The 12,796-nt window shown below is 49.3% G+C and overlaps 1 protein-coding gene across 1 annotated transcript in view; it reads right to left on the minus strand.

Annotated features, from left to right (window-relative positions):
• Positions 1 to 12,796, minus strand: part of LOC139553625 (ryanodine receptor 3-like) — a 176,288-nt gene that overhangs the window by 45,502 nt on the left and 117,990 nt on the right. The window contains exons 39-41 of the mRNA XM_071366164.1: positions 1,505 to 1,778; positions 1,217 to 1,331; positions 301 to 433 (exon numbers count right to left, since the gene is read on the minus strand). Of these exons, the coding sequence (XP_071222265.1) occupies positions 301 to 433; positions 1,217 to 1,331; positions 1,505 to 1,778 (522 nt within the window). The remainder of the gene's footprint in view (positions 1 to 300; positions 434 to 1,216; positions 1,332 to 1,504; positions 1,779 to 12,796) is intronic.

A 12,796-nucleotide genomic window follows, 5' to 3' on the forward strand; every position in this document is an offset into this window, starting at 1 on the left:
GAGCAGTGTACCCCAGGCCCAGCACTACCAGGAGCAGTGTACCCCCAGGCCCAGCTCTACCAGGAGCAGTGTACCCCCAGGCCCAGCTCTACCAGGGGCAGTGTACCCCCAGGCCCAGTTCTACCAGGGGCAGTGTACCCCCAGGCCCAGCTCTACCAGGAGCAGTGTACCCCCAGGCCCAGTTCTACCAGGAGCAGTGTACCCCCAGGCCCAGCTCTACCAGGAGCAGTGTACCCCAGGCCCACCTCTACCAGGAGCAGTGTAGCCCAGGCCCAGCTCTACCAGGAGCAGTGTACCTACCAAGGCCTACGCTGCTGTTCTCCAGAAGGTAGCTGAGGTGGTCAAACATGGCCTTTTGGTTCTGACGACTGATCCTGCAGAAGTAACACAGGAAGCGACAGCAGCTGGCCACCATCTTGGGGAACGCTATCTCCTGAGAGGAAAACACAGAGACTAGGGTTAATGAGGCACAACCTGTCCAATTCTCACTATAAAACTGAGACTCAGCTGACATTCGGACAGCTATGCATATTATTAATAGATAAAACTTGAAACTACTAGTAGTTAAACTGTTGAAACTAGAAGACCTAAAATATAAATACAAGCTTAACCCATGTGATCATCAAAAAGAGACAAACAGGCAGGCAGACAGACAAGAGGGTACAGTTACAGTATGCCTTTATTCTGGGCTTGTGTTGGGTCTAATGACTATTTGGCTTCCTCAAGGCGTGTTGCTATAAATCCCCTTCACTAACGAATGTCTAAAAAGGCCTGCCATGCCATTCCATGCCGACCCCCCTCTGTCCTTCCTCCATCCCCAGGCCGGGCTCCATACCCCAGTGTCATGGTAGAGAGCCGTCAGCCTGGGAGAATAACCACCTGCTGTGGCCTATTTATTACTGCCCTCCCCTCCTTTCCCAAACACACACTCAGCCTCCCTTCTACATGCAGTACAGCCTCCCTTGCCTTGGTTTGTAGCACATACACATTGGAGCTCTGGAAAACCTGTTTTTCAAATACTGTATACAACCAATATTTATTCTCAAGTTTGTTTATTAAAGTCATTCCCCGTAATTGGCCATAGTGTTGTGTTATTCTGCATCTGACACCTACCCAGTAGCCACACAGTGCTAGTTGAATCTCTCATCAACAACTGTCATGGATGCTGTGATACACCAGAGTCTCCTCTATCATCCGTAGCAGTACTGAACTGTACCTGGGACTTGCCTCCTCCCAGCACGTTGACCATCACCTCCATCACCGTCTCATGCATGCCTAGAACACGCATCAGGTTAGGGTGCTGGTAGAATATCTTGTTGTTCATGATGTCACTGGATGGAAATAAAAAACACAGAATACTCAGAACAGGTCAAATAATACTTGGAACAGTGATTGAGATCATAATTGTATCTGAAATTAACTAAAGCATTGGTACTTTAAAGCTCCCTGGTTATCAGACTATATATGTTCGTGCAGTAGACTGTGTCACTGACATGTAACCTACCCCAGACCGTCGATCATGAGTTTCTCCTCCTCCTTGCCCATGCGTACGGACAGCAGTGATCTGATCTGACCCAGAGAGGCCAGCAGGTTGATGGTGTCCTGTATAGAGGCAGCACTGATAGTGTAGCTCTTCCTCATGGCCCGGAGCAGCTCTCCAATGCTGTCGTACTGTCTCCTCAGCAGGCTGAACATCACTCTGACCAGCTCGGGGTCCTGGACGTGGCACTCCTGAGCCCAGCTCACCATGGTCTGGGAGATCAACTCCTTCAGGTTGGCTAGAGAACAGGGAACAGACAGCAAAACCTAGTCATCTCCTACTCTTTACATGGTTAGGATATGTACTGCACCGCCACATTTTTTGTAACTTTTGTCATATAGTGGTATAGTAAGAAGTCCTGACATAATAGTGGTAAAAACAATAGCAGTCTATGGTAGTACAGTAGATGGAACTAGTGTGTGGGAAGTGAGCCTTTTCAAAGAGGTTTGTAGGCAATGTTTCCTCTAAGTGCAGTAGCCCGAGACTGCCTCCCCGGGACTGCCTCCCCGAGACTGCCTCCCCGAGACTGCCTCCTCCAGACTGCCTTCCCGGGACTGCCTCCCCGGGACTGCCTCCCCGGGACTGCCTCCCCGGGACTGCCTCCCCGAGACTGCCTCCCCGAGACTGCCTCCCCGGGACTGCCTCCCCGAGACTGCCTCCTCCAGACTGCCTCCCCGGGACTGCCTCCCCGGGACTGCCTCCCCGAGACTGCCTCCCCGAGACTGCCTCCCCGGGACTGCCTCCCCGAGACTGCCTCCTCCAGACTGCCTCCCCGAGACTGCCTCCCAGAGACTGCCTCCCCGGGACTGCCTCCTCCAGACTGCCTTCCCGGGACTGCCTCCCCGAGACTGCCTCCTCCAGACTGCCTCCCCGGGACTGCCTCCCCGGGACTGCCTCCCCGAGACTGCCTCCTCCAGACTGCCTTCCCGGGACTGCCTCCCCGAGACTGCCTCCCCGAAACTGCCTCCCCGAAACTGCCTCGCCGAGACCTCCTCCCCGGGACCTCCTCCCCGGGACCTCCTCCCCGAGACCTCCTCCCCGAGACCTGCTCCCCGGGACCTCCTCCCCGAGACCTGCTCCCCGAGACCTCCTCCCCGAGACCTCCTCCCGAGACCTCCTCCCCGGGACTGCCGCGCAGAAATATGCAATAAATTGGCATGGCAATTCAAGCAAAGCCAATATGCGGTGATAATGTATTAGCCTACATGGACACTGTTAAAACTGTAACTTAAAGCGGGTACAGCCTCAGAGTTCACAGTAAACGTGCGCTGGAAGTTGCACAGAAGATCTGAAATTTCCTCAGTGCTGAATTAACTTTTAGGGAACATTGCTTGTAGGTATACATATTGATGGCAAAGTGCCTGGGTGTCATTATGTTCACAGAACAGAACAGAGAATGACCCTCTCTAGACCCTTCAGTAGCAGCCCTGGTCACAAAGCCCCATCACTGCTGTTAAAGAGACTTGACTAGCTGATCCTACTTGTCACCATGCAAGAGTGATGAAAGGGAAGTCATTGAAAGACTCAATTCAGAACATGATAAGACCTGGAATTAGAAGCAGCTGTCTCTCTCACTTTCTTCTTGCCTTCACAAGGCTCCAGTCTGCTAAAAGCAGAACTCTGTCTGTGTATCACACATAGCAACAAGTCTCTTCTCAAAAGAAGAGGTAATGAATAATGTGAGCAATGTTAATGTCATTGTTTTCCGTGATTTGTCAAGAAAACACTTTTGCTAGTTCATTCATGAAAAGGCAATAGTACATTCTCGGCGGAGCGGAATCGAAGCTCTATTATGTAAAAATGTGACTCACTGGGAGAGTAAGAGGTATTAATAGTACTGTACCATATCATGCTGCCTCTCCCGGTCAACTGAGTGATTGTTTAGACAGCTCATAAGAAGGGAACCCTTAAGGCTTCATTAAAATCAGATCAATAGGCCTGTGGCGGTGGATGGCAGTTTGTAGCGGTAGTGTGTGATATGTGTCTGTATGTGTGTGTGTGTGTGCGTGTGTGTGTCTTCCAAGCTTAGGTAGCCTCGCCAGAGGGAGAACAGTAACCAATTCAGAGCAGTGGAGAAGGGACAATTTGCATGCAATCAATAATAGTTGTTTTAAAGCAGAGCAATCAGGAGGCTGTGTTTTTAGGTCTCTGTTTCTGCTGGTTGGTTGATTGGCTTGGCTTGTACTCAACAGAGTAAAACTCTCAACACTGGGCTGTCAATCATCACTACAGCTCACACCACAGCTCACACCACAGCTCTCAACACAGCTCACACCACAGCTCTCAACACAGCTCACACCACAGCTCTCAACACAGCTCACAACACAGCTCACACCACAGCTCACACCACAGCTCTCAACACAGCTCACACCACAGCTCACACCACAGCTCTCAACACAGCTCACACCACAGCTCACACCACAGCTCTCAACACAGCTCTCAACACAGCTCACACCACAGCTCACACCACAGCTCTCAACACAGCTCACACCACAGCTCACACCACAGCTCACACCACAGCTCTCAACACAGCTCTCAACACAGCTCACACCACAGCTCACACCACAGCTCTCAACACAGCTCTCAACACAGCTCACACCACAGCTCTCAACACAGCTCACACCACAGCTCACACCACAGCTCTCAACACAGCTCACACCACAGCTCCACACAGCTCACAACACAGCTCACACCACAGCTTTATGTGCCCCCATTGACCAGGAACACACCAATTAGAGGGGCTTGCATTGCTGAGGTGCTACAGTACCTGAGGGAGAGAAACAGGTGTAGGGACAGGGGCTGCAGAGGGCCCATAAAACGCCTGGTTAAATCTAATTGGACCCCTCAGCGATGAGGACAGGGGGGCTGCACAGGAGAGATTTGGTCACTGCTGAATTAGGTGGGTAAGGGGGGGGGGGGTAGAGTATCTGGTAGGAGATGATTAGTGAGACTTCTCCCAAACACCTCTGGGTATTTTGGAAGTTCTATCAGGGTGAAAGAGAGAGTGAGTGTGGTCTATACACTGAAGTAGCATCCAATCACTGCAGTGCACCCGTTCCTCACTCTTCAGCTTCTTGTCCACTCCGTCCTCCACACTCCTATTCAGAGGTCATAGCAGTAGGAACCCTGAACCCAGTCTGAACCCAGTGGGAACCCTGAACCCAGTCTGAACCCAGTAGGAACCCTGAACCCAGTGTGAACCCATTAGGAACCCTGAACCCAGTCTGAACCCAGTGGGAACCCTGAACCCAGTCTGAACCCAGTCTGAACCCAGTAGGAACCCTGAACCTCATCCGAACACAGTAGGAACCCTGAACCCAGTCTGAACCCATTAGGAACCCTGAACCCAGTCTGAACCCAGTAGGAACCCTGAACCTAGTCTGAACACAGTAGGAACCCTGAACCCAGTCTGAACCCAGTAGGAACCCTGAACCCAGTCTGAACCCAGTAGGAACCCTGAACCCAGTCTGAACCCAGTAGGAACCCTGAACCCAGCACAGTTAGAATAAATCATGTCAAGAAAATATCCAAACAAGTCTTCAAGTGGAAACACACAACCTCTATATTCATGTCCTCTCTCTTGTGAGATCAATAGTGGAGAGTCTCATATGGTCCACATCGGGGTCAGTCTAACAGTCTGGGGACAGATTGCCTTTCACGGTCTGAATTCACTGTTGCATATTCCAGCCCAAATTTACCTGCCGCAAATTGGGCACTTGTCCTTGCCAGCAGCACTTTTATTATAGACAGTGAGGTGTACCCATATTGGTTTGGGGTCAGGAAAAATGCAAACATGTTTTCCTTTGAATGAAATGTACTGATCTCAACTACAAGTGTAGCCCATCCTGGATACATACCACAGGAGAACGGAGCGAATGGAATGGTATCAACCATTTGTTCGAAGTATTTGATACCTTTCCACTTATTCCACTCCAGCCATTACCACGAGCCCATCCTCCCTAATTAACGTGACACCAACCTCCTGTGCTGGATACAGAGAGGCTTCTAAACTCAAGATAGGGCTTTAATTTTATAGATTGCTTTATTGTCTTACAGGGCAGTAAAATTATAATTAAACGACATAAAAGGTTTCAATAGAACTGTCCCGATAATATGAAGGATTCTGCTATAGTGAAACAGTGTTGTGACAGTGGTCTGTCCTGAAGGACAGGGAGGGAAGGATTCTGCTATAGTGAAACAGTGTTGTGACAGTGGTCTGTCCTGAAGGATAGGGAGGGAAGGATTCTGCTATAGTGAAACAGTGTTGTGACAGTGGTCTGTCCTGAAGGACAGGGCGGGAAGGATTCTGCTATAGTGAAACAGTGTTGTGACAGTGGTCTGTCCTGAAGGACAGGAAGGGAAGGATTCTGCTATAGTGAAACAGTGTTGTGACAGTGGTCTGTCCTGAAGGACAGGAAGGGAAGGATTCTGCTATAGTGAAACAGTGTTGTGACAGTGGTCTGTCCTGAAGGACAGGAAGGGAAGGATTCTGCTATAGTGAAACAGTGTTGTGACAGTGGTCTGTCCTGAAGGACAGGGAGGGAAGGATTCTGCTATAGTGAAACAGTGTTGTGACAGTGGTCTGTCCTGAAGGACAGGAAGGGAAGGATTCTGCTATAGTGAAACAGTGTTGTGACAGTGGTCTGTCCTGAAGGACAGGGAGGGAAGGATTCTGCTATAGTGAAACAGTGTTGTGACAGTGGTCTGTCCTGAAGGACAGGAAGGGAAGGATTCTGCTATAGTGAAACAGTGTTGTGACAGTGGTCTGTCCTGAAGGACAGGGAGGGAAGGATTCTGCTATAGTGAAACAGTGTTGTGACAGTGGTCTGTCCTGAAGGACAGGGAGGGAAGGATTCTGCTATAGTGAAACAGTGTTGTGACAGTGGTCTGTCCTGAAGGACAGGAAGGGAAGGATTCTGCTATAGTGAAACACTGTTGTGACAGTGGTCTGTCCTGAAGGACAGGGAGGGAAGGATTCTGCTATAGTGAAACAGTGTTGTGACAGTGGTCTGTCCTGAAGGACAGGGAGGGAGGGAAGTGATTAACGGCAATCAGTGAATTAATTAGTAGCCTCTGATATTGCATTGTACTTGAAGAATGTCAGACAATTTCCATACTGGTACAGAGTTCTGCATTTGTGTATATCTGTGTGTGCCCGTGTGTGTGCGTGTATGTGCGTGTGTGTGTGCGCACGTGTGTGTGTGTGTGTGTGTGTGTGTGTGTGTGTGTGTGTGTGTGTGTGTGTGTGTGTGTGTGTGTGTGTGTGTGTGTGTGTGTGTGTGTGTGTGTGTGTGTGTGTGTGTGTGTGTGTGTGTCTTCCAAGCTTAGGTAGCCTCGCCAGAGGGAGAACAGTAACCAATTCAGAGCAGTGGAGAAGGGACAATTTGCATGCAATCAATAATAGTTGTTTTAAAGCAGAGCAATCAGGAGGCTGTGTTTTTAGGTCTCTGTTTCTGCTGGTTGGTTGATTGGCTTGGCTTGTACTCAACAGAGTAAAACTCTCAACACTGGGCTGTCAATCATCACTACAGCTCACACCACAGCTCACACCACAGCTCTCAACACAGCTCACAACACAGCTCACACCACAGCTCACACCACAGCTCTCAACACAGCTCACAACACAGCTCACACCACAGCTCACACCACAGCTCTCAACACAGCTCACACCACAGCTCTCAACACAGCTCACACCACAGCTCACACCACAGCTCTCAACACAGCTCACACCACAGCTCTCAACACAGCTCACACCACAGCTCACACCACAGCTCACACCACAGCTCTCAACACAGCTCTCAACACAGCTCACACCACAGCTTTATGTGCCCCCATTGACCAGGAACACACCAATTAGAGGGGCTTGCATTGCTGAGGTGCTACAGTACCTGAGGGAGAGAAACAGGTGTAGGGACAGGGGCTGCAGAGGGCCCATAAAACGCCTGGTTAAATCTAATTGGACCCCTCAGCGATGAGGACAGGGGGGCTGCACAGGAGAGATTTGGTCACTGCTGAATTAGGTGGGTAAGGGGGGGGGGGGGGAGAGTATCTGGTAGGAGATGATTAGTGAGACTTCTCCCAAACACCTCTGGGTATTTTGGAAGTTCTATCAGGATGAAAGAGAGAGTGTGGTCTATACACTGAAGTAGCATCCAATCACTGCAGTGCAACCGTTCCTTTACTCACTCTTCAGCTTCTTGTCCACTCCGTCCTCCACACTCCTATTCAGAGGTCATAGCAGTAGGAACCCTGAACCCAGTCTGAACCCAGTGGGAACCCTGAACCCAGTCTGAACCCAGTGGGAACCCTGAACCCAGTCTGAACCCAGTCTGAACCCAGTAGGAACCCTGAACCCAGTCTGAACCCAGTAGGAACCCTGAACCCAGTCTGAACCCAGTAGGAACCCTGAACCCAGTCTGAACCCAGTAGGAACCCTGAACCCAGTCTGAACCCAGTAGGAACCCTGAACCCAGTCTGAACCCATTAGGAACCCTGAACCCAGTCTGAACCCAGTAGGAACCCTGAACCTAGTCTGAACACAGTAGGAACCCTGAACCCAGTCTGAACCCAGTAGGAACCCTGAACCCAGTCTGAACCCATTAGGAACCCTGAACCTAGTCTGAACACAGTAGGAACCCTGAACCCAGTCTGAACCCAGTAGGAACCCTGAACCTAGTCTGAACACAGTAGGAACCCTGAACCCAGTCTGAACCCAGTAGGAACCCTGAACCCAGTCTGAACCCAGTAGGAACCCTGAACCCAGCACAGTTAGAATAAATCATGTCAAGAAAATATCCAAACAAGTCTTCAAGTGGAAACACACAACCTCTATATTCATGTCCTCTCTCTTGTGAGATCAATAGTGGAGAGTCTCATATGGTCCACATCGGGGTCAGTCTAACAGTCTGGGGACAGATTGCCTTTCACTGTCTGCATTCACTGTTGCATATTCCAGCCCAAATTTACCTGCCGCAAATTGGGCACTTGTCCTTGCCAGCAGCACTTTTATTATAGACAGTGAGGTGTACCCATATTGGTTTGGGATCAGGAAAAATGCAAACATGTTTTCCTTTGAATGAAATGTACTGATCTCAACTACAAGTGTAGCCCATCCTGGATACATACCACAGGAGAACGGAGCGAATGGAATGGTATCAACCATTTGTTCGAAGTATTTGATACCTTTCCACTTATTCTACTCCAGCCATTACCACGAGCCCATCCTCCCTAATTAACGTGACACCAACCTCCTGTGCTGGATACAGAGAGGCTTCTAAACTCAAGATAGGGCTTTAATTTTATAGATTGCTTTATTGTCTTACAGGGCAGTAAAATTATAATTAAACGACATAAAAGGTTTCAATAGAACTGTCCCGATAATATGAAGGATTCTGCTATAGTGAAACAGTGTTGTGACAGTGGTCTGTCCTGAAGGACAGGGAGGGAAGGATTCTGCTATAGTGAAACAGTGTTGTGACAGTGGTCTGTCCTGAAGGATAGGGAGGGAAGGATTCTGCTATAGTGAAACAGTGTTGTGACAGTGGTCTGTCCTGAAGGACAGGGCGGGAAGGATTCTGCTATAGTGAAACAGTGTTGTGACAGTGGTCTGTCCTGAAGGACAGGAAGGGAAGGATTCTGCTATAGTGAAACAGTGTTGTGACAGTGGTCTGTCCTGAAGGACAGGAAGGGAAGGATTCTGCTATAGTGAAACAGTGTTGTGACAGTGGTCTGTCCTGAAGGACAGGAAGGGAAGGATTCTGCTATAGTGAAACAGTGTTGTGACAGTGGTCTGTCCTGAAGGACAGGGAGGAGGGAAGGATTCTGCTATAGTGAAACAGTGTTGTGACAGTGGTCTGTCCTGAAGGACAGGAAGGGAAGGATTCTGCTATAGTGAAACAGTGTTGTGACAGTGGTCTGTCCTGAAGGACAGGGAGGGAAGGATTCTGCTATAGTGAAACAGTGTTGTGACAGTGGTCTGTCCTGAAGGACAGGAAGGGAAGGATTCTGCTATAGTGAAACAGTGTTGTGACAGTGGTCTGTCCTGAAGGACAGGGAGGGAAGGATTCTGCTATAGTGAAACAGTGTTGTGACAGTGGTCTGTCCTGAAGGACAGGGAGGGAAGGATTCTGCTATAGTGAAACAGTGTTGTGACAGTGGTCTGTCCTGAAGGACAGGAAGGGAAGGATTCTGCTATAGTGAAACACTGTTGTGACAGTGGTCTGTCCTGAAGGACAGGGAGGGAAGGATTCTGCTATAGTGAAACAGTGTTGTGACAGTGGTCTGTCCTGAAGGACAGGGAGGGAGGGAAGTGATTAACGGCAATCAGTGAATTAATTAGTAGCCTCTGATATTGCATTGTACTTGAAGAATGTCAGACAATTTCCATACTGGTACAGAGTTCTGCATTTGTGTATATCTGTGTGTGCCTGTGTGTGTGCGTGTATGTGCGTGTGTGTGTGCGCACGTGTGTGTGTGTGTGTGTGTGTGTGTGTGTGTGTGTGTGTGTGTGTGTGTGTGTGTGTGTGTGTGTGTGTGTGTGTGTGTGTGTGTGTGTGTGTGTGTGTCTTCCAAGCTTAGGTAGCCTCGCCAGAGGGAGAACAGTAACCAATTCAGAGCAGTGGGGAAGGGACAATTTGCATGCAATCAATAATAGTTGTTTTAAAGCAGAGCAATCAGGAGGCTGTGTTTTTAGGTCTCTGTTTCTGCTGGTTGGTTGATTGGCTTGGCTTGTACTCAACAGAGTAAAACTCTCAACACTGGGCTGTCAATCATCACTACAGCTCACACCACAGCTCACACCACAGCTCTCAACACAGCTCACAACACAGCTCACACCACAGCTCACACCACAGCTCTCAACACAGCTCACACCACAGCTCTCAACACAGCTCACACCACAGCTCACACCACAGCTCTCAACACAGCTCACACCCCAGCTCTCAACACAGCTCACACCACAGCTCACACCACAGCTCACACCACAGCTCTCAACACAGCTCTCAACACAGCTCACACCACAGCTTTATGTGCCCCCATTGACCAGGAACACACCAATTAGAGGGGCTTGCATTGCTGAGGTGCTACAGTACCTGAGGGAGAGAAACAGGTGTAGGGACAGGGGCTGCAGAGGGCCCATAAAACGCCTGGTTAAATCTAATTGGACCCCTCAGCGATGAGGACAGGGGGGCTGCACAGGAGAGATTTGGTCACTGCTGAATTAGGTGGGTAAGGGGGGGGGGGGGGGGAGAGTATCTGGTAGGAGATGATTAGTGAGACTTCTCCCAAACACCTCTGGGTATTTTGGAAGTTCTATCAGGATGAAAGAGAGAGTGTGGTCTATACACTGAAGTAGCATCCAATCACTGCAGTGCAACCGTTCCTTTACTCACTCTTCAGCTTCTTGTCCACTCCGTCCTCCACACTCCTATTCAGAGGTCATAGCAGTAGGAACCCTGAACCCAGTCTGAACCCAGTGGGAACCCTGAACCCAGTCTGAACCCAGTGGGAACCCTGAACCCAGTCTGAACCCAGTCTGAACCCAGTAGGAACCCTGAACCCAGTCTGAACCCAGTAGGAACCCTGAACCCAGTCTGAACCCAGTAGGAACCCTGAACCCAGTCTGAACCCAGTAGGAACCCTGAACCCAATCTGAACCCAGTAGGAACCCTGAACCCAGTCTGAACCCATTAGGAACCCTGAACCCAGTCTGAACCCAGTAGGAACCCTGAACCTAGTCTGAACACAGTAGGAACCCTGAACCCAGTCTGAACCCAGTAGGAACCCTGAACCCAGTCTGAACCCATTAGGAACCCTGAACCTAGTCTGAACACAGTAGGAACCCTGAACCCAGTCTGAACCCAGTAGGAACCCTGAACCTAGTCTGAACACAGTAGGAACCCTGAACCCAGTCTGAACCCAGTAGGAACCCTGAACCCAGTCTGAACCCAGTAGGAACCCTGAACCCAGCACAGTTAGAATAAATCATGTCAAGAAAATATCCAAACAAGTCTTCAAGTGGAAACACACAACCTCTATATTCATGTCCTCTCTCTTGTGAGATCAATAGTGGAGAGTCTCATATGGTCCACATCGGGGTCAGTCTAACAGTCTGGGGACAGATTGCCTTTCACTGTCTGCATTCACTGTTGCATATTCCAGCCCAAATTTACCTGCCGCAAATTGGGCACTTGTCCTTGCCAGCAGCACTTTTATTATAGACAGTGAGGTGTACCCATATTGGTTTGGGATCAGGAAAAATGCAAACATGTTTTCCTTTGAATGAAATGTACTGATCTCAACTACAAGTGTAGCCCATCCTGGATACATACCACAGGAGAACGGAGCGAATGGAATGGTATCAACCATTTGTTCGAAGTATTTGATACCTTTCCACTTATTCTACTCCAGCCATTACCACGAGCCCATCCTCCCTAATTAACGTGACACCAACCTCCTGTGCTGGATACAGAGAGGCTTCTAAACTCAAGATAGGGCTTTAATTTTATAGATTGCTTTATTGTCTTACAGGGCAGTAAAATTATAATTAAACGACATAAAAGGTTTCAATAGAACTGTCCCGATAATATGAAGGATTCTGCTATAGTGAAACAGTGTTGTGACAGTGGTCTGTCCTGAAGGACAGGAAGGGAAGGATTCTGCTATAGTGAAACAGTGTTGTGACAGTGGTCTGTCCTGAAGGACAGGGAGGGAAGGATTCTGCTATAGTGAAACAGTGTTGTGACAGTGGTCTGTCCTGAAGGACAGGAAGATAAGGATTCTGCTATAGTGAAACAGTGTTGTGACAGTGGTCTGTCCTGAAGGACAGGGAGGGAAGGATTCTGCTATAGTGAAACAGTGTTGTGACAGTGGTCTGTCCTGAAGGACAGGAAGGGAAGGATTCTGCTATAGTGAAACAGTGTTGTGACAGTGGTCTGTCCTGAAGGACAGGAAGATAAGGATTCTGCTATAGTGAAACAGTGTTGTGACAGTGGTCTGTCCTGAAGGACAGGGAGGGAAGGATTCTGCTATAGTGAAACAGTGTTGTGACAGTGGTCTGTCCTGAAGGACAGGGAGGGAAGGATTCTGCTATAGTGAAACAGTGTTGTGACAGTGGTCTGTCCTGAAGGACAGGAAGGGAAGGATTCTGCTATAGTGAAACAGTGTTGTGACAGTGGTCTGTCCTGAAGGACAGGAAGGGAAGGATTCTGCTATAGTGAAACAGTGTTGTGACAGTGGTCTGTCCTGAAGGACAGGGAG

Source organism: Salvelinus alpinus, chromosome 25, assembly GCF_045679555.1.
Source record: "Salvelinus alpinus chromosome 25, SLU_Salpinus.1, whole genome shotgun sequence".
Taxonomy (NCBI): domain Eukaryota; kingdom Metazoa; phylum Chordata; class Actinopteri; order Salmoniformes; family Salmonidae; genus Salvelinus; species Salvelinus alpinus.